Source organism: Clavelina lepadiformis, chromosome 7 (genome assembly GCF_947623445.1).
Source record: "Clavelina lepadiformis chromosome 7, kaClaLepa1.1, whole genome shotgun sequence".
Lineage (NCBI taxonomy): Eukaryota > Metazoa > Chordata > Ascidiacea > Aplousobranchia > Clavelinidae > Clavelina > Clavelina lepadiformis.
The window spans coordinates 19562486-19585441 of NC_135246.1; the positions used below are offsets into that span (position 1 = coordinate 19562486).

A 22956-nucleotide genomic window follows, 5' to 3' on the forward strand; every position below is an offset into this window, starting at 1 on the left:
TGACGTCATACACAAAACTGTGACCCATGAATTGCTGTAATTCAAGTTAGTAGAATAGAAACTTACTGCAGATGGTTCAGTTAGTCCGACCTACTGCATGTAGGCCTAAGTTGGTGAAGCAAAATTATGCTCTACAGAAAAGCGACGGCGTTTTTCCACAAGCACCAGATTGGCCTAAACCAACGCACGTGGAAAAATGTGATTCTGGGCCGGCAAAGGGCAAAAGGCAAAAGGCAACGACTCCTGCAGAACAAACACGAACCAAAATGGAGAAAAACAACTTGCATTGATTGTTAAAAGTAGTTGTAGCACAGACGACGATATCGAGCGAATCGCTCGCCATAAAATATGTTTTCTATTGTTTTAGTTTTGGTTTATTTTGGGTCGTAACTTCTCGTTCCCGTTCATTCAACAACACAAGAGAAGTAAAAATGCGGGTTATGCAGCAGGTGACGGGAAAAGTTGAAGGAAAAATCCAAAAATAAAGAATTTGTAAATTCACCAGATGGAGCAATAGACTAGAAAGCATTTTTAATATCCTCGATATCGCCGAAATTTTCGATGATTGCATAAACGTTGGAAATCTGATGACAGAATGCGGTGGCGATATTGTTGAGTCATGCAATGAAATCTGAATTAACCCTTTGTCAACACCGAGTGGTCAGCAATGTAAAATCATGAACTGCAGTTGCAAATTCATAGACTTGTCATTACAAACATTCAAAGGCTTATTTCTCGATTTACAACGCTGTGAATGTTGATCGTGATAATTAACCGATCATAAGCTTTAACGTATATTGTCAAAACTTGAAATCATTGTGGATTATTCCAGAATAAATTTGAAAAAAAGCTTTTAATTGCACAATTGATCGATAAGTGCAAAGTATCAAATAAAGCGAAATTCACCTTCTTACACTTTAATGCCAGTTCCTCGTGCGTTAATTTCTTGAAGTGTTGAACTTCGGTTGAAAATATTTCAATCATATTTTCGTGTATAACTGATCGTTTTCATCTGCTTTCTGTGAAGCGCCTTTGAGCGGTTTTGATCTGGTGTTGAGCGCCATAGAAATGCTCAGGACTATTTAAGGTATTTATAATTTGGTAACTTGATTTCTTAAGCAACCTAAGCTAGTTATTATTATCGTTGTGTGGTTGACTAAGAAAGCATTGTAGATATGACAAAATCTCCAATAACTATCCTAAGAGTTATACAGATCAGACAAGCTATACACTTCGACGCTCAATTGCCGCGTGCTCACTTTTGGTTCTGGATTTCCGCCACTGTAGGGCAGTATTCCTTGCGTGCCGCGCAAACTAAACTTGCAAAACATATTCCGAAGCTAATCAAAGCTTATCTTGCCAATGTCTCAACCACGCGACAAGACGCGGCACAGACATTATGTCCATGGGCAAGGTATGTGGTATGAGAGAAAATGCACTAGAACTAGCTCAGTGACCGAGACTCGAGCGATGTGGAATCATCGTGGAGTTTCGTGTAAAGACTTTTTTAGTGCGACGCCACACCGTAGAACAGCAAATGGTCGAGCTGTCGTCAGCAATACGTCACGTGCGAAGCGCTTGTAGATTGGTCGATCCACGGCTATCAAATCAAACGGTTTCAAAAATATTTCAACTTAAAAATAAAATTACTGCCACATGTACTGCCATTACACGTTTATTAGCCTGGAGTCAGGCAAAAGGACAGTGTTAGTTCCTAGCAACGAGATTGCACTGTTGTATGGCTCGAAACGATTATTGCATAACAATGCATCAACGAAAATCCCCTAACATGAAACCAAGCTTGAAACAATGAAGAAATTCGAAACACTTGCGGTGAAAAATGTTACTGCAGGTAACGACGTCATACATGGCGTCACAGGTCTGTTTCAAGGTAGGGGGTGGCGGATTTGACGCGGGAAACCACAGACCGGTTTGGAACGACCTTCCTGCGGCGTGGCACGGACGCTGACGGTCGTGGCGCAGACGCCACAGCAGTTGAAGTTTTACGGAGATCTTTATAATTAAAATCGACGTCGGTAAGCGCGCGAGATCGCGGTCGCTGTCCACCGCTCGCATTGTTGCTATTGTTCTGGTTGGCACTCTCTGTGACGTCATCGCTGAATACTTCCTTGTCCTGGGAATTCACGTGATCTGACGCAACTGACAAACGACTTCCGTCTTCAGACGTTACAGTCGACAGGCGATTCATACTGCCCATTTGTGACGATTCCATAGTGTTTGCGACAGGCACTCGGTGGCGCTGACGCTTAGACATCCTCCTGATGGTTCCGATCTCGGCGACGAGAGACGGATGTTGATTGATCCAGTCGTGGAGCTCGGATTTGCTGATCTCCTTTCTCGAAGTGAGTTTATCAAAATAGGCCAGCTCAAGTTCCTTTGCCTGAAAGACAAAAAAATAGCAAAAACACAGATTTAACGATTTTCCAACATAACTAAAACCTCCAAGAAATATTTGCATCGTGACGTCATGATCGTTTACCTTGAGTTCGCGCTCTAGCGCCCTCCTACGTAGCATTTTTTCATTTATATTCGGATCGCGCGACAGTATGGTCATTTTTCGACGAAGAGTGACTCTTCGACTGACACCGCGCAGATCGACCTCGGAATGTTTAATGTTCTTGCACAGATCGTCCATCGGGTCTTGCTGCAGCTGCTGGCTCAGCTGGTCTGCTTTCTGCTTCGTGCTCAGTGCGTCGTTGCTCGGATCTGTCACATCAATGCATTAAACATGACTCCAGAAAGATTTTAAGCGACTCGCTCAAATCGTGACTTGAAAGGTTTTTGCCGAGTAACAATGCTCAGAAAACTGAGGGCGCTGATTAATTCGAGCAACATCCCAAATCCTCTCAACTCACCGTGGGATGATGATGGGGAAGCGGGGAGCTCGCCATCGCTGAGTTTCGGTCTCCCAGCCGCATCCCGTCGAGAATTGCTTCCCGGTTGTGCCCAGGATGCTCTGGTCGGGGACAGAAGCGATGGAGAAGAGGAGTGCGACGGACTGGTTCTATCATAAGCAATCGACTTGCTACGGAGGAATGAGAAGATGTTGATGTTTAGAATAAAAACGTAAGATAAACTAATAAGTAACAAAATTGTTCTGCAGTGAAAAGAATGACCTTGTAACCATGCGCTAATAAATTAAACAATAAACTTATTAACTAATAACATTATTATTAATGATAAGGCAGATAGTGAAAAAATGCGGCAAGACTTACTTCAGCTCCTCTGAAGATTGAACTCGAAAAATATTTGGAGCAGAGTTCCTTGTCCCAAATGTATTCTTTGGAGATGACAGGGAGGAGAGTGATTGAACCGACGGACTCCTATTCTCAGCTGGATCAGGAAAACTTGATGAAATCCGACGCATTCTCATCACTTCAGCCTGAGGTCAAAAGAACAAGAAATGACGAGACTCGCATCAACTTTCGTGCATAGCTAGTCGGTGCTTACTTTTTTGGCCGCCATTTCTTGAGATTTCTGACGCTTTGAAGAATTGTCGTTAAGATGAGAACCAGGTAGTGATTCCAGGCTCCGCGACAGAGTTCTTTCCACACCTTTCTTGCCACGATGACGACGTTGCTCTGATGTCACAATGGGCTTCCTCCTCGATGGCGACGGGGGAAGAGCGAGGAGTTTGTTTCTCTCCTCTGTTGAAGAAACTGACGCCTCAGCATCCTCGTCGATGCGTTTAATCGACTCCGATTTCGACCTGTCCCGCATGTTCCCATTGCTCAGAGAGAATGTGGAAGAGTCCATTGTACTGCTGTGCACGGACGCTCGAAAATCGTCAACTTTCTCGTCCAGCGCTTCATTCGACGCTTGTTTAGCCGGACTATCATCCGAGCTTTCCTTGGTGTCGTTGTCACTCTCACTGTAATAATCCTCGTCAGCTGCATAAATTAAAATGATAAATCATGATTACTTGAATATGCACTCATAGGGCACAAGATTATCACAATCCCAGATGGAGCAAAATAATTACACAGGTTTACGCCAGATTAATCCCACAACACGGACAATAGCAGCCCTAAAGTTAAAATTTTTCAATATTTCTAACATTTTTGGACAATTTTGAAAATAATTTGTTAGACCAATGGCACTGATAAAAGTTGGAAGATTAGCAAAATTTCGTGGCTAGGATTCTATTTGTCTGGTTTGGACTATTCCAGCGTTTGGATTGAGATGGGAACCATCACACGTTGTACCAGTATAACACCCAATGAAAAGTAGCTGCATTACTTAAAGTAACTAGGACCCTGCCTAGACTGGGCGGCACTTGCGTGACTTCGACTAAGTCGGATTCTGTTCAAATTATTCAATATTTTTCAAACTTGGGAGGTGACAACAGACTTGGTGAATGACTTGTTTATATTTTCTTGTAGTTCAAGGTCATGCGTTTTTAAAAGTTCAAGTTTATTTCATTTTTTTCTCATCTACTGTCAATTGAAACACTCAGCAACAATGCAAAATGCTGAGAATGCTCAAATTAGTTCTCACAGACATCTCACTTCGTGTATCACTGCATCACCAATCAGACTTACTCAATTCTAATCATCAAGCTGTTGTCAACATATGCTGGGATAACTCACAACATTCTAGCATTGCCAGCACACAACCTGCTAAAGTGGAAATGTCTTTTTGATGAACACCAACACACGTCAGAAGACCACACAGCAACCCTTCTACGTCATTTTCTCAGTAGGGAAGCTACGGCCTTAATAATGATGTTCTGCCTTAACTTAACTGTTTTTATTCCATTTTCCTTCTAAAAAGTCACACGTGCTGCGTTAAACAAATCCAGACAGGACATTTTTTCGCACCTTTGGTTTTTCCATCCGTTTTGTCTTCCTCGAACTTGTACTCGATGGATGCGAGACCCATCTTGTTCATCCAGCGAGACATGTCCATCTGGCGCTCGGCGGCAAAGAAGAAGGTTTTCCTCTTTGGATGCGAGATGCGAAACGCCAACCTCCTTTTGCACTCCGGAGCAGGAGCAATCTGTTGGATCAGCGGAGCTTAGAAATATCGAACTAACTTTAAAAAGCGGAAGTGACATATTTTAACAAAGCGTTCGTAAAATTTACTAGTTAGATCAACAAGACCATAAATTGCGACGAACAAGCAAGTAGGCGCAGCAGGTAACAGTGCCCGCTTCATACGACTGATTTCACGATAAATACCTGATATCCAGGAAGGCTTATGTAGCACTCTGCTCGCTGTTCATCGTCATCCGAATTACTTCGATAACAGTAGACTGCCCCGTTCTTTATGATGACCCATCTTTTCGCCCACTTTTGGGACAGGGGGCCGGGCCCACTTGTGTTGACCCCACTTTTCTTCTTCCACAGCCAACCCTCACAGTCCCCGTGGCCCAGGTCCCGACAAGAAACCCTTCGTTGTGCTTTCATCTCCGCTAAATAGAGAAACTGATACATTGCAGCGATTCATGAATCTACGCTTTAAACGATGCGCACAATAGACATATTATAATCCTGGCCCATGGAATTGTACCACTACCACAGCCACTACCACTCAACATACAACACGACATTATTTGTACCATATGTATTCAGATGTCTTAGAACAGGGGTCGGGAACCTTTTGGCTAAAGTGAGCCATAAAAGCTACATATTTTTAATTGTATTTCCGTGAGAGCCATATGATATTTTTCTAAACTTAAGGCAATTAACATGTACATTTTAAAGCAAAACCAACAATTGTAGACAACAGTAAAAGTGTGAATTTACTCTTTATTCTTCAGTAACACGCTTTTTACAGTTAATGCGTCTTCTGGTGTTGCATGGTATTACTGATGGCTTTGTAGTCTGATTGATACTTGGTGAGGTTAAGCTTCATACTGTAAGCGTTAAGACTTCCATCAGTTAAACGAAATCGTAGGTTGGTCTTGATGTTTTTTAAGTGCGAGAACGACTGCTCACATGCGTACGTGGAGCCAAACATGGTCATTACAGCAGTACACACTCTCTGCAGTGTGTGATACGTGACAGGCAGCTCATTCCAGACTTTGACAATCAACTGGTCTACGGGTTGAAGTTTTTTCATTTCTGTCCACTTGTGGTTGCTAGCAAGCTCTGCTTGCTGTCGTGCAAGTTTTTCCAAATCATCATTCAGTGACTTGAACTTGTTCACCCAAATCTCGGAAGCTTTCAGATCAGCAACTTCTAACTCAAAATCTCTGACGGAAACACCAGGGATGTAACTCAAGTCGACTTCGTCCACAGCACACTCATGCGGATGAGTGATGAACTTAAAAAGAGAAGTGCGCTCCCGAAATTCTTCAGAGCGTTCTTTGAATGACTGCAGAAGATTAGTTGTGAAGCCTACCAGCTGCTGGATATTAAATTGTTGAGTAGGGTTGCTTACTATGAATGCATCTTTAAATGCTTTCAATGTTTCAAAATGTAACAGACGACCTGTTTCAATATCCGTAATAAATAACTCATCTACTGCAATAGCAAAACTCTGTTCAATAAAATAATCTCTCAAAAAACAACTCGATTTACTGAAATACTTTGCTAAAGAAGTTCAAGGTTTCAAGTTACCGAAATATGGCTGACAATCTGGCATTAGCGCAATTGTTACGAATCCATCTATTGTTTTGCATAATTGTTACGAAAGGATTGTTACGTTATGGAAAGTTACAAAAAAAGTTGCAGCAATATTGATAATTAAGATGCTAATTAAGAAGTGCCAGCTTAGATTATATCGGAGAGCCAGATGCCATCATCAAAAGAGCCATATATGGCTCGCGAGCCATAGGTTCCCGACCTCTGTCTTAGAACATTCTGTTCTACTCATATACGACTGAAATTGAACATCTTCTTGTAACTACTGTGTACTGTTGCATGTGGTGCTAGCAAATAACCTCACCTGTGACTGAAGGGTTCAAAGCGGTTCTGCTTCTCTCAGGAGAGCCCTGAATATAAATAATTTAGAAGATGAGTTGGTTGGACTCAACTCAGAAACGTGATAGAAAAAGTACAGAGATTAAGAGATTGATGTAGAATTTTAAATTCACCTTGGATTGTGCAGCTGCGCCAAGTCTTGATAAACTCTAAAGAAACAAAAAAATGTTTTTGCTTTCTGCGTTACTTCATGGCACTGTGCTAGTGTTGCACTTGCTTTATTACATCACAATGTTTTTTTACCTTTCTCAAGCGAACAGGAACACCGGCAATGATCTTCAGTTCATAACTGCATAAAATAACAAGGAGTGAACAAACGAACAAAATTGATAAGTTATGCGTGATCATGATGAAACTGGCAAAAACTTTGCTTTGTTATGTTTCCACAATATTCAATTTAAAAAGAAACTTGCTCTAATGATTAACTTTCCACTCAATACATTTGAAGGAGCAGCACGGAATCAAACCTATATGTGTACTTTCACTTTACCTTAAACGGACTGTGCTGTTTACTTTAACAGGAACAATATGATTCAATTTTCTAATTCAATGCTATTTTAATATGTGCATTGTGCATTGTCTACGCCTAGTTAAGTCTGTACTTTGATGGCGATTTATCATATTTCGTTCCTGGCACTAGAGCAGACCGTACACAAAATCCTATGGCTTAGTATAAATAAATGCATGCAAGCTACATTGGCGGTGTAAAGAGTGTGAGTTGTTATAAGCTGAAGGTCCATATCACAAAGAGCTTTTCCACTCATCAGCACAGCCACCAGGAAATAGCATTTGCACGATGCGCCCGTCATATCTGCTTACTGCTGTGCATAGCAGTCAGCTACACGCGAACGTTTGTCTGGTTAAGCTGTGTTATACCGCCTTATCGTTAAATTCAAAATTTAATCAAGTTTTCCAAGAAATATTCTGGCCAATCATTTTTAAACTCCACAACACATAGCCTTGATTACACTTGAGATTGATAAATGTCTCCTTGAAGAACTATTTTCAAGACATACTCGGCAGACAAAAAAACAATCAAAATAGAGAGAAACGACGTCGCGGTCAACTTCAAGTGAAAAGGGACCAGAACATAACTGAACAACACAAAGTTCCAGCAACTTAATACAATTGTTTAACCCACCTGCCAAATCCGGCCATTTTCCAAACATCAAATTACAAAATCGCCGGCAACACCTAGCTTTAAAAACGACAACTAGTAGGTTAAACTGAAACCAGCTACGTCTGATATACATGAAATTTCAGTGTTGATCAGGAGTTTGCTAAGCTTAATCATTAAACTTGCAGTATACCTAGCATGCCCACCGATGGTTATGCAAACAACTCCACTATCAACTATTCATGATAAGTTCGTTATAAACACCGCAAAAGTTCGTTTGAACGTCGCTGGCTCGCTGCCCATTCTGTAGATATGCATAATCTACTTCCTAATAGATGAATTGACGTTTCCTTACCATGCAACTACCGTTGTGCTGTGTTACATCACAACTAACTCACTCAAGCAACCACAGACAACGAGCCTAGTTTGCAAAAAAACAACAGACAAAGCTTTGTGGTACCGGATCACAAAGTACATTGTTGTTTCTATAATTACGCAAAACGCGCAGGAATCGAGGCTAAATTTACCAGGCCAGCAACACGACTGATAACTCACACTTTAAGTGGGTATTCGTGGCAGAAAACACAAGAATGTAGCCGTGTACAATGACGCCTTGATCCGACCTTCAGACAAATTTCTGCAAGATTTACCAGACATATTTCCAAAAAAAGTAACTACATAAAACTTACCTTTAATTTACGCCTGGCTACTTGAGCAGTCGGTCTGTGAAATGGAGCGTGTTAGAGAATTGGCAAAACGATGGTGAAAGGCTTCAGGCAAAAGTGAGCAACCTACGTCACTTATTGTAAACTTAACTACCTAGCGCTGGCCAAACAAATCCATGAAATTGATGAGCGAAGTAAATGTCCCGCAAACGTGACAACTAGCAAATTCGGTGGCTTCAACGCACGGTATGCGATACGTTTTTGAAACCACGTATTACCATTTGAATAATTGTCACTTAGTATAACAGACGCAAATTTAGCAACAAACAGACGCGGTGTTGCAGTATTTCATCATGTTTATGGCTTCGACTGAATCGACTTCTAAAAACCTACAATGCGCGTGACTCGCCTCACTATGATAAATGACGACACTATACCACGCCTTCCTGCCACGGAAGATGGTGGTTTTTGAACAATCGTTCACTTATCAACCAGTGCTATTCTTCAACCTTTTTGTCATTGTTGTATACTTCATACAAACTCGTATAGAAAGTTCCTATGTTATGAAAACATCCTACGCGACTACCAAGTGAATACGACGACGATTGTGCTGGCTTTTCAACAATGGATCTCACCTTCCGTCATATGCCAGCACAAGACTTCGATCAGGTCGCACCAACTACCGCTTTGCTACAACAGACTTAACAATTACGTCAGCCCACTACATTCCTCCGTGTATAAAGTTTCAGCATGCACGAGTGTCGAAATACTAGTTGGCGCGAAACTTTTGCCACATTGCTGGCTTGCACGATGCTTTATAACCCGAAGACATTGGTTAATAAGTAACCAACGAATAAATGTCGTAGGCAAATAGTAAGACAAAACCATTTCAGGCAGTTTTAACTGAGCTAGTTGAAACCGGATCCCTGTATATGCTGTAAAGAAATGACTGCCGGATAACGACAGCTAACATCGAGGCAAAGTTATTTCCATAAAGAGCAGCTCGATAAACTCAACGAATGCCCTCATATGTGCATGAAAGTAAGAGATTAAGCTTTAAGAGTTGTAATTAATGGCGTGTGTGTAAAAATAGGGCAAGTGAAACCAATTAACACGTAATCATCGCCAGCGTAAATGTATCTGTCAAACTTGTCCAAGCGCTAGACTAGAGCGACGGTCACCTCACCACAAAGCACGGGCACAGGCAACAAGCATTACGTATTAGCCACACAACCATAAATGAATCGCTAAAAAAGCGGTTTAAGGACTATGACAAATTGCGGAAGAATTTCCAAAAACTCGCAGCAGAATTAACAATATTTTTCAAAAAGTTATCCAAGTAATTACAGCAATATTATTACAGTAGGTAGTTGTGATCGAAACCACAGCCACAGCGACTCGGCGATAAAGTTAAGCGAAACATTTTGAGAGGCACAGGCCAAAATAAATTAACACACCGCCACAAAATACGATCAAAAACAAAGCTGTCAGAAGTGCACGTTGACCTTTCATAAATAACACAAAAGACTTGACCCACTTACATCTGTGAGCATTTTAAATTTTCAAAACGCAAGTCCAAGCTTTATGACACAACAATAGTATTTTATGACACGATAGCGTACAGTACCTGTCACTAGGCTGAGGTATGTCGTCAGGGAACAGAACGTCTCCGTAATCCTGGTATTTATCTGGGAGAATGTGACGTATTGTTAATAATGACGTAACGTCCAACCATATCAGAGACAACCTTGAACTTTAATGACAATGAAAGAGTTCTAATTGTTGAAATCGATGTTTTATGATGGTTAAATGCCCAGACGTTTTCAAAGTTAAACCGCAAAAGACAATCGAAACACTGACGTCATCAACAATGACGTCAGAATAGCTCACAGTCAATGGCGGCGTTGTAAGATATTCTGGCAGTGGGAGGGGTATTGCCAGGCGACCGCCTCCAAGGTACCTCAATGGACCCGTCTGACCCTTCGTGACTCTGAACATGGAGTGAAGGGGTTAATGACGTCATGAAGCATGCGATGTCGTGAATGACGTTACCTTGACGATGACGTTATAATCATGGACAAAGAGAAGAACTTACATCGTTCCGGAGTGATTCGAGAATGTGGTCGATCTTGTTCTTCTGGGGAACAGGGTCAGCGCTCCTCCTCCTGTTTGCGGGGACAGGTGGAATGAGGAGTCTTGAGTTCTTGCTTCCCTGCGAACTCGAACGACCCCGCTTTTCTGGATCTGGAAGCACAGAAAAGAAACCAAATTTTAATGAATCAGAAAACTAAACCAAAATTTAAAATCTTTGCTCGCTTATTGAATAAATTTTGATTTTCCGCCATTTTTTATCAAGCGCTTGTTACTGACAAGCGAAAGAAAAAAATTAAAACCAAAAATTTTACCGAGTTCATTTTTCTTCAATTTGTTTCGTGGTTTTGGCACTGGCTTCTCCTTGCTCGCTGTATCCTGGTTGCTACTTGGGGGATTGACCTCCTCTAAGGAGCAGCTTTCCTTCTTGGAGGATGATCCAAGGCTGCTCATCTTCTGAAAGAGATGATCCAAACTCGAACGACTTCCCAATTTCACTTTCCTCCCATGCTTGGGTGATGATTTATTCTCTGATTGCTTCCCGGTGCTGAGTTGGTCGGAGATCTGAAGTGTGGTGATGAGGTGTGGGGTGCTGGAGCTCCGAAGACGTTTTGCCAATTTCTTCCGCGAACTCTTCAGCGACAGGCTTCCGCTCTCACCAGTTCCACCCTCCAATGGATTCCCAGCGTAAGAAGAGTCCAGGCTAAAGGGAAATCATCAAATTTCAAAAATCAGCAGTAAAATGTTGTTTTTGTTTGTCCACTTGACATTAAAAACCAGTGAAAATTAACAGCAGCAAAAGCAGGAAAACAAACTACGAGAGAATCATCTTAGCCCTGAAATATTTCAGATGGATGTAAATGTTAGTGCTGTGATTATTGTTTTACAACTTTTCATTCTACATCTGCCAACAAAGAAACCATCTACAACTGTTCTTACTCAGGTTTGCTATCCAGTGTTGAGGAAACCGATTTCGACTGTGGTGAATTATCCAGATGATTCGTTCTGCTCAAATCCAACGAGTTCCTGCTCAGTTTCGTCACAGAGGACGTTCTCGGAGGTGGTTTAGGAGGATTTTTCGATCTGTTCGATGAAGTGGATTGTGGGCTATTCCTGCCTGAACTTAGATGATCCAGCGACTTGTTGCTCACGTTGTTGTGATTGTTTGAGTTGTGTCGTCCGAACCGGGGATTATATCGGCTGTTTGGAAGATTTTGATGATCCCGTGCTTGGTTTGACAACAGTAATCTTTGGCTTTGAATTTCATAGAATTAAAATTAAAACGAGATTCAATCATCACCAGCAATTGAAAATACCCGAATAGCAAAGTGTGCACAATTGATAACTTTAAATGAACAACGAGACTTTGAAATAAAGCAGCATCAGAAGAACAGATTTCAAAGCGCTTGACCAACCTTTGGTATTGAAACTTGCCGGATCTGTTGTCACGGTAACCATGCAAACCACGAGGGGTCGACGTGTTTCTAGTTTGTTGGGCGATGTTCAAGTTCGTGTGGTAATTTGGGGGCATTGACATTGGCCGAAAACCGGGCACATTCCTCGATTGTATTCTGAAAAGAAAAAAAGAAAATCAATGGCAACACTTACAGGATATAATTAACTTTGAAACGATCTGAATCATACGACAGAAGTAAACCACAACAGGAATTAACACTTTATAAGAATTTGGGTGCATTTTTAACAATTTGGTTTACTCACACGTGGAATGCAAAACAAAATTTAACGAAAAACAAACAAATATATCGTACATTCTACCACTCTTGCCACGATAGAATGCAGATGAGTAAGCTTTAGGAGGAGTTGCGAAAACCTCCTCCGTGGATGAGATTGGGTCCTGAGATGTTCCAACACTAGATGTCGCACATTCACACTTATTAAGCTGAGCGAGGAAATCCTCGTACCTAGAAAAATATTTCAAGTTCTGAATAAAATTCATTGGAAACTTTTTCCAATTCTCAAGGAATCTGACAAATAATTAATCTGACGGCTCCGATTAACTTCTATTTATGCTCACATATATATCGTCAACATACAGACATATCTAGCAACTGGCTGGGAAATTCTTGACTGGGATTATCAGATAACTAGATTATTAACTCAGACCGTTATGACGGTGATTACAATAATTTGAACTTTATTAGATTACATAATTTTAAGCACTTTAAATGCTTCACTAAAGGATTCAATCTCATTGAGCTCCACAATCCCAAAAACATGGAAGAATCTGTTCCCCTGGCATCTACACCAAGCTCACTAGTGACCAGAAAAAGCCTTGTACAGCACCACCCCAATACACTGGCTGTTCATAGGCAAACAAGATATATGCAAGGGATGAAATCATCGCGACAAATCATTTCCTATCTTTGACAGCTATTGTTATAACAGCGCCACGCACAGCTTGCTAATATCTGTAAACTATTTTGATTGGCAAATATTAAAGCGATGCTGCAGCATCAGTGCGTGACGTCGTGAACTCAAACACAACACAAAGTGATTCAAAACCTTGTTATTTTTCAATCAAGGCAAACAACAAGGTTTCATCAATCTTTCAAGATTAAGGTTTCCAGTAAACAATAAATTAAGCAAAAATAATTGAATCATAGCGTTGGCCTGGAATAAGTGTTACCATATTTGGTCGACATTTGAATCACCGATGACTGTATAGCGCCTCCGGTGTTCAATATCGAGCATAGAATTGGGTGAAGCTGCCCGTGGGTTCCGTTCAGGCTGCTCCCCCCTGTAAAAGAAAATACAAAAAAATTAAAACTAATTATTCGATCCTTTGTTGGCGCTCAAGTTGAGTTGGTCATGTCTAAAGCTCCAGGCGGTGTTTGGAGCAACTGGCACAAACTACATCACACTCGAGCATCAATGTTCTTGAAATGATGGAATAAATAGCGGCAAGTTCAAAATCAATTAATTATTTATCGTCAAGAGTTTGACTGAAATATTCATGGATGTAATCTACTTGCGAAAACAAGATAAACTTGTAATGTGGAAGTCAGCATAAGATAAATTAAATGTCACGGTAGACTCACATAGGTGAGTATGGTACGTTAGGTGGTGGCGGAATTTTCAAAAGATCGATGGGACTTGAAGGTTCGTCGGGAGCAGCATGTCTGCTAGGAGCCGGTAAGACTCCTGAAGAAAAAAGTGATGAATTTTAAAGGGAAGAGTTTTTTAGGGCAGCTCATGAAATATGGATAGAAACAAAAAGTTTTAATAAAATTACTTCTTGATCGCTGTGAAGCTTCTCTCTTTTCTTGTTTTGTTGAAAACTGGAACTTTCCATGCAAGCTGCCGGAATCAATGGAGCTGGAAAAAACATAGTAAAAGTAGAACAGACCCGAAACAAGACACAGAGCTTAACAAGCTTTTTAAACGAAACTCTTTGATATAAACTCGATTCGTAATATTTTCATGGGAGCTCACTTTGTCTCCGAGCCGTTCCGCGATGAAATTGTTTCAGACGGAGGATTGTTAAAACTTTTCTGGGATCTGTTTGACGAAGACGTCCCATTCGAGCTGTGCGAAGATCTTCGCTGCGAACTCGATTTTTCTTGCGCTGGAAGATTTATGCGTTTGACAGGAGCAGGCGCAAACACTTGGCTCGGTCTGTAAAGTTTTCAACAGCGTAAACTTTTACTCATATTCATTTTGTTAAATCTCGCCACACATGCACTGACGTAACAGCATATGCACATTAGCCACTGAAAGCAAAATAAGTGATAACCAAAAAGTCGAACAGTAGCTAATTCTTGCAACAGCGACATTCAATTATCATGAAGATATTTTGACAAATATTCTGCTCTCACCTTTCATTTCGTTGAACCAGGAGATTTGTTGCAACGGAGCTGACGATGTGAGGTCGCTTTTTAATCAATAATCTCACACTGGTCACTTTCTCTTTGAGCACGGCCACCAATGAACTGAGCGTCCATCCGACCTGGGTAAAAATGAAACGTTTTAACGAAAAATAAAGACACAAACATTAAAAAAATTTTTCTTAGTATAGAAAGAATAACATGGGCAAAATCGATTTTGTAAAAAACTCAATAATTAATCAATAAAGCAGAAGCAAGTCCCAAGCTATAACTAAACCCTTGTTAGACAATAAGATATTGAATAAGCCAATAAACGAAAGCTTTTAAGGTACTTTTCAGTTATTAGAATATTCGTCGAACAAGAACAATAAGACAGCACAAAAATCAATAAAATTATAAACAAACTTACAACAGCTTTCCCGTTCACCGCAACAACCTCATCCCCGGATGTTAATTTTCTCGCTTTTGAAGCGACTGATCCGATCCTGGTGCCCGTCACAACGTGATAGCCTTCGAATGTGGCTTTGATGAAAAGTCCGAGACCCTCGTTCGGGTTGATGTCTTCAAGACTGATTTGCTCCAGTGAAACAGGATGGACTGTAATTGAGTCATTTGATTGGACGATTCTGAGAACAATTTAAGACAACTTTTGAAACGGGGACTCAAAATTAAACCGATGGTCAACAAAACAAGTGATAAGTTGGTTCACCACATTAATCTGGCGCTGGATCTCAATGTTAAAATTAAGATTTGATATTGCAAAGTTTTTTAGGGCAAATAAGTCAGATGTTAAATCCTTAACTAGAAAACCGAGATGTTTTGCAGCGACTCTCCATTGAAGTAAACACCATTTTAAAATGCTTAAAACTTTTATTTGAGTTGGAATTTAAGTCAAAGCTCAATGTATTATTGATATATTCACACCCGTCTGCGCAGTTCTCCAACTCCGTGCAAATGTTCAAAGCCGCATCTTCAATGACACAAGCAAACACACTCTGCAAAACGAACCAAAGCGAAACATGCAAAATAAAATGATTCGTAGGCTAAACAAAAAGATAGTATAACTTAAGTAAAGTTGAAGTGCACGATGAACAGAAAGATTTGAAAATGGAAAAGTTAGTGAGTGTGGACCTTATCAAATCAAATCAAAAAATCACTAAAAGTAAAAAAATGTAAATCAAATCATAGCTTAATGGCTGTAAATAATTTATAGTATTACCTGTTGCATAGTGACACTTAATTCGTAGCATAGCTGCACTAATTTGTCCCGAGTTGAACCAAAATCCTTCTTTGTGTTAAACGGAGCTCTAATTAAAATACAATAAACTTTTATGTGAGATTTCCACAACTTACAAACTTACACAGCGTAGTGTGATAGCACACTGCAGTCTGGACATTAAACATATGCAAGGGGAGCAGACAAGACAATGCAATGTCCTATACTCGTAACTTAGCCTGGTGGTACTTCACCTTCTATACCAGTGGTTCCCAATCTTTTTTGGTGTCGGGGCCGAATTTCAAACTTAAGTGTACGTATGGAGCCGCATGAAAACACTCAAGTAATTATAATGAAATTTTTAAAGCATGAAATCATGTACCAACGAATAGCAACACTAACAAGAAAAATAACACAAATTTTGACTAACTTTTGACAAAAAATAATCGCCCTAATTATGATAAATAGATTTTTTATATTTTTGTGGGATTTTCAGGGGTCAATGAGAGCCGCAAGAAGGCTACCTTGGAGCCGCGGTTGGGAATCACTGTTCTATACATTGCTAAAATGGAAAGTAGAATACATTATGGATATGGATAGCTCCACGCAATACAATTAATAACATAGACATCTTTATCTTTCACCTGTCTAACCACAAGACCAGTTGCTTCCCCTCGTCCAGGACATCTGCTGCAAGATGGAGGAGTTGGTTAGGAGCTCCTCTCTGCAATGAGGCTCCGCCGTCATATTCATACTCTTCCGCTTCACGACGTCGGGTGACGATGCTGGATCGTAACCCCCGGCAACGACATTTTAAGCACAGCGCCCTCGACTGAAGCGTTTCAGTCTCGAGGCCGTAATCCTGGAGTGAATGTGTTAAATGTTAACGAGACTAAAATGCTTGACTTCACAATTAAACAGGGACCTCACCAACTGCTGCAGCAGAGCAACGGCTTCCAAGATCAATTCCTGGTGACCCACGAGATGGATCTGCAATTTATGAAGATCTTCGTGACTTAAGGATAATAACTGGGCTCCGGATACATCTGCGACTCGTAGATGGGATTCGTATCTTTGAATGTTCTCATCAAGACCTGAACAAGATCAACAAAACGTGAGTAGGTGTCTGATGTAATTAGGTGGTCGGTAACTTGATCTCACTTATGCCAAAAGTGGCACTCTTACATAGTACCACAAACTAAAGAACCAATCACACCTTCAATAACTTTCTGGAAAGAAGTGTAACAGACCGTTTGCAACCCTGCTATGCCTAATCTAATTTAGTTCATTGCTTGCATTAATTGGTTGAGAATAGAGCTATTGACTAAGGAATCACAAAATGCTCAGTTGCAAGTTTGCAACAGTTGTTAGCCAAAATGGAAAGAAGTTTACAGCGTACTCTGTAACAAGTGTCACCTGCCCGTCTCAAATATACAAACCGTGACCACCCAGTAGCAAATTACAATGACAAATGATGGATGACCACCGAAGCCACGAGAAATCGAGGCCACGCCATGTAATTGCTTCGCTAGGTCGCCAATGATTGAGCAGAATTAGAAATGACATAAAAAGATGAGTGAAGTCCCCAATCATTGCTTACGATAGTATGGAGCATGGACATGTCCTACATTCTCTTCAAAGCACGATCGCGGGGATCTCTTGTAAGCTCACAATTACTGGAAGTCGTCCTCGTAATAGACCAAAACAGCGTTGACGGCGGCCTTGTATGTAATCATATGGCTTTCATGTTGCGCGTTACCGTTATATGAGAACAGTCGGCAGAGAAAGGAAAATTATGTTCTTGTTTGTCAGCTCGTTACAGTCTTATTGCCAGAAACACAGGAAGTGTTATTAGAAGGCGCTCTATCAGCCGTCTGGGTCGTGTTTAAGATCATGTTCGATCGGAAAACTCAAACTTGAGCAATAACGTTACGTATCATTTAAACAAGTCACTGAATTTCATAAATAATTTAACAGGACGTCGACAATGTCCCTTGTTTTAAGAAAGAAATTTACAGGCGCCGGAAAAACAGAAACGTATTTCGTTACTGACCGAAGCTCACTTATTTCACTACAAACGCGCGTTGCATAGAACGAGTGTAAAGAGAAATGGATCTTAACAATTACGTATCGGACACTTCTGCGCAGCATAGATAATGACGTCACCATTTAATAGTAAACACAGCGACGATGGAAGGTGTCAGGTGACACAAGAGTCGGTCATGTGGAACGTTAGTTTTGAGGTTCGCTTAAGAACAACAAAGAAAAATGTTGAAACTTTGTCGCTGTGAGTGCGGAACAGTAAATGCGGCCACAATCGAAGCTCGGTTGTGTTCTCTGTGTCAATCAATTCTTGATACAAAACGCAGTTTGGTGAATTTTAACGCTACCTCGAAACAGATCGACAACACACACGGCGTGAAAAGAGACAAGTCGACTTCGTTTTCCTTAAAACAGAAATTAAATCATCCGGACAAACCGCGAATTCATGTTTGATATAAATATTACGTCGTGTTTGGGCCATGACGAATTGTGAATGGCTCACGCACGTCAGACTGAGATCGGCCTATCATCTAACTTCATAGTGGTTAAACGCAGACATTCCAATCGCAAAACCAACACCAATCCAAACTTGATAATGGGTGTAAGAAAATACAATCGGTTTCAAAAACGACGGGACATGATGACACCATTTATTACGAGCGTCTTGACGCTTTTAAATCACAAAATGGTTTCAGTGGTTACATGCAGACCGGCGCGCCTAGTGAAAATTTAATTACAAAAGCGCTTACATCACTCTAGGTCAAGTGTATACTGTAGGTATAGTATGACGAGAGGTGTGGTACACTATTTGATGATGTTATGTCAATTAAATATATTACAAATGATGATAAATGGAATGTGATACACTCTAATGACGTTGACAAAATAAAACTCATGCCTTGTGTACCTGACTGTGTGTTTACTCAGCCATTGATCAAACATCAGTTTGATAAAAAAGAGAAGATTAACCATAGTAGCACAACGTCTAAGAAAATGTCAGTTGGAAAGAGGAACATATGGTGGAACAACTCTACGGCAGAATTGTAGAACATTGAAAAATCAATGTTTCTTGTTGCCAAAGCACAAAGATCACCCAAGATTTTGTAGATCAATATGACACGGCTCAAGATGCTCAGAATGAACACCGACTTAAGCCAACATTTACTGAAACATATTTTCCTTGCGTTGAGCGTTTAAAATAAGGTTGAGCAAAAACACTAAGTATTATGAATTGTGTCAATGAATATACTGTAATTTAACAGAATTGGAAAACAATCAATCAATCAATCATTATTAAACTTGATTAATATTTAAAAGTTTTAACTTCATACCATGCTTTCTATTACATAGTTATTCAGTTTGATAAATAATAATTAACATGCCTATTCTTCCATCAGCCTAACAAAGCAGAAATTATATATGATCTATACTTGAGATTAATTACAGTGAAGGAGATTTCTTTCACAAACCTGCACGAAAACATTTCTTAACTATTAATCAGTGAAAGTGTGTTTCTGGAACCAAACATTGTGAATTTGCTTGCAATAAATAGCTTTAAGCTTTAAATTACCTCCTAAGTTGTGTGCTTAAAATTAAGCATAATCCATTTAAATAATCTTTAGGTTGTGATACGCAGAACAATCACTTTTTACATCATTAATGGAAGATTGATTTAAACAAACCAATGATCAAAAAAAGAACGATCAGTATAAAAAATGACGCAAAGGGCAAAAATATGATTCTCACTCAAAAATGGGGAAATGCTCATTCTCTTCTACAATAATAACTGGCAGCTAATATATATATAATTTCAAAACAGCAGCTGTGAAAACACAGTCATTGCAGTATGCATATAAAATGGGTTAGTTGAGGTTTGCCCAAATTATACTTGAGATTGAGCAACCAACAAAAGAGCGACAACAACATTTTGTAAGGTGCGGCAGAACGACCACCTTTATCACATTTGTGATGTGTGGTTTTGAAATGGGAGTCATCTGTGCTGTGGAATGGCAGGAATTGCTAAACAAAGCAGAATTTTCTTTAAGTCTCAATGACTCATAAGAGTGGGCACTGCAATATTAACATATACTTATACTAAGTATGGTAGAACATTAATGTATGCATGGAACATGGAATTGTTTGTAAGATTTGCATGTAGAAGACAAAGTGCCTTACTAATGCTTCACAAAACAGAATGGGTCTATACAATTACAATTATAAGATATCAATGTGGTCCTCTGGAGGCATTGCATCCTTGATCAATGTTATTTTCTCATAACATAACATGATGACATCACAATCCTAGAAACAGAACTACTAGCATGGTCCAAAGTTAAAAATAGAAACATTGTAAAGCAATGTTTCCAAGTTAACAAAAATATTATCAATAAAGCAGACGGTGCGAAACAATCGATGACAAATATATAAGTAGATAATGGGATTGAACTTGAACTTGATTTTAACATGGATATGCGCCAAATACAAAAAATTAAAACACACTGAATTTCCTCAGTTTGGTTTGGTCTAAGGAACTGAAATGAGCAGCAGGAGAATCATGTGGAGACTACGCCATCACGAAGGAAAAAAGAAATCTGTTTTATATGATCGACAGAAGAATATTATCACTGGAATAAGTTCAAAATGACCTGAATAATTCCACCGAAGCAAAAGGTTGTTGTATCTTTATGTACATCATATTATGTTCTGTGATGGTCAAAATTTTTGATTTTGTTTCCGTGTTGATTTCATTCTTTTGACAAAATTAATAAGGGCCTTGCCCATAGTTTTCCAATTAAATCTGAACTTAAATACAACATCACCATCTCACTACCTTAAGGTTAATTCAAAAGTGAAAAGTTTTTGTCTTGTTTGTTACTTCGGGCAATGTTTAAAAACAGTTCTGAAGTCAGTCAGTAAAATCCGTACTCACAAGAACACATTTTTACAATTTATAAATGACACACTCAATATTCACAAATCTTAACCAATTCAGATAACCATATAATGCATAGGCTATGTACATATCAAGTACCTAATTTTGAAGTTTCAGCAAACAAACAAAGATTTACCTTTAAACCATTGAATAACTTGTTGATTGTTCCAGTTGTGAATGTTGATAATGTCCATGGGTGCTCATTATTCTTCAATCATTTATCATGACCTATTGCTGTTATGAAACGGTTTAATTAGCAAACAATTAATTCCAGCGTAAATTTATGTAAATATTTGCATATCTATGTGATAACTCTTTGTGAGAGTTGCATGAATAAAATTACTTTACAACGTAGGTTAGAATTTGACAAGGCAAAAATAAAAACCAATTTTTTAATATGCTAAAAACGAGACATTTAATATAGTAACAGTTTAAGCTAGTTGAGACAAAGCAATATTCCTGCACATTAGTTTACCGGGTCTAGTGCAGAAGTGCACAACCAAATGATGTCACAATTTGAGTAGTTGGGGTCTAGTATAAATACAAAATATGTCCTATAAACAGCAGGTATGTATCATAGATAAGTTCTACAAGTTTCGAGCATGTAGCGCGTGCACTTTAAACGTTCTGCGCGTTCAAATTTGGTCACGGCAATTTTGTGCGCTGCTGACAGAAAGCTTAAGTAATCTGAGCGCAAATCATCTCTGAGGCTTGAATTGTACGCTAATGACTCTGGAATTAGAGAGCTGCTTGGACTGTCAAGTTATGAGTTCTTACTCTTATTTCACACCTATTTATCAACGTTTTATGAGTTTGCTCGGACAGTTCCGTAAAGTACTGGCTGTACAGTAGACATCTGGTAAACACAGAAAGTTCCACCGGTGCAACATCTTGAATACAGCTGGGCCAAAACGTTAATTCGCCAAATTACTGTACCAGACTGATCTATAGATATCTTGTACATGTAAATAATATCTGTACATTGCACATAGGCAATTCCCCAGAAAATTAAAGTAATAAAAAATCAAGAATTTTAGCACTGGTGGTCCGAAAGAGGTAAAATATTTTCATTTTAAAGATGTAGAAGTTTAAAAAATTTTGATTTCAAAAACAATTTTAAAGTTCAACTTTTCTTGAAGCGTAATATTTTGTTAGGAATTTTGAAAGATTTATTTAGCCAAGTTTTGCTAAGTTTGAATTCGTTCAAGTTTGTTGTAAACTTGTAGTTACGTCTAATTACAAACGTGAGCCGACTTAAAGACACAGTTTTGTCATGTATTTCATATTCCGCTGTAAATATATTCTTTACCAAACACGCTTCATGCTTCATGCAACACTTTATTAGAGGCTTGCACCAAGTTAAAGGAAATTCTTTTTGGTGTAGCATATGTTAGGTGTAGGCTATGTAATGTAGGCCTACGTATTATATATCTAAGTTACCATGTCTGCAAGTTGACATGCCAAGCTCAAAACGTTTTCCTCTGTTACCCTTCATTTCAAAAATATTCTTTATAACCATTTCTATGAATTTTCTGTAATCAAAGTTCAAGAGTGGAGAAATCATACGATTAAGTATTGCCTAACGCAGGGGCGGGCAACTTACCCAGACGGCGGTCCCGATAAATATAAAGTACTTGGCGGAAAATAAAGTACTTGGCGGGTCAGATTCCTGAATTGATACATTGCTCGCGTATTTATCCACCTATACAAGGAATAAATCGTATTTAATATAAACTTTAAGTTTAAAGCATAGAGACCAAAAACAGTATTTAATGAATTTATTAACGTAATGTTCTTCAATAGTTGCTGAGGTCATGTCTTCCGCTTTTAATTATTACACTAAAAAGCCCAATTTCACTTTGGTCTATTTTTCCGGCTTGAGACTGAAGGAGATTCAAGCAAAAGACAAAGAAAAAGATGGAAAGGCCCTTTATGACGAAATGCTTGTCACTTGGCTAAAAACCGAAAACAAAGAATCAAAGAACACAAAAAAAAACAAAGAACTAAAGAAAAACTAACAATCACTATTATTTGACGTAGTAAGCAAGTAGTGAGGGATTGCGGCAGAGTGTGGCCGCGGGCCACATTATCATGTAAGAA

The 22956-nt window shown here is 39.4% G+C and overlaps 1 protein-coding gene across 1 annotated transcript; it reads right to left on the reverse strand.

The window, feature by feature from the left end:
• Positions 1-1659: 1659 nt before the first annotated feature.
• LOC143464427 (uncharacterized) lies at positions 1660-21676 on the reverse strand. Its single transcript, XM_076962178.1, has 29 exons — positions 21332-21676; positions 20993-21090; positions 16812-16975; positions 16526-16743; positions 15885-15972; positions 15590-15660; positions 15075-15291; positions 14657-14787; positions 14274-14456; positions 14074-14156; positions 13880-13982; positions 13468-13578; positions 12590-12742; positions 12236-12391; positions 11760-12074; positions 11135-11523; positions 10825-10973; positions 10620-10719; positions 10357-10417; positions 7191-7236; positions 7061-7096; positions 6913-6958; positions 5202-5434; positions 4842-5019; positions 3472-3911; positions 3237-3403; positions 2877-3046; positions 2501-2727; positions 1660-2401 (listed from the first exon to the last, which is right to left on the reverse strand). The coding sequence occupies exons 2-29, from the start codon at positions 21048-21050 to the stop codon at positions 1874-1876; spliced, it is 4821 nt and encodes a 1606-aa protein (XP_076818293.1). The 5' UTR covers positions 21051-21090; positions 21332-21676; the 3' UTR covers positions 1660-1873.
• Positions 21677-22956: the final 1280 nt, after the last annotated feature.

Coding starts and splice junctions, on each gene's coding strand:
- LOC143464427 (XM_076962178.1), bottom strand. CDS start 21,050: ATGGACATTATCAACATTCACAACTGGAACAATCAACAAGTTATTCAA. Junction 12,392..12,589: donor CGTGGCAAGAGTGGTAGAAT/GTACGATATATT, acceptor TTTTCTTTTCAG/AATACAATCGAGGAATGTGC. Junction 2,402..2,500: donor CGCTAGAGCGCGAACTCAAG/GTAAACGATCAT, acceptor TTTGTCTTTCAG/GCAAAGGAACTTGAGCTGGC.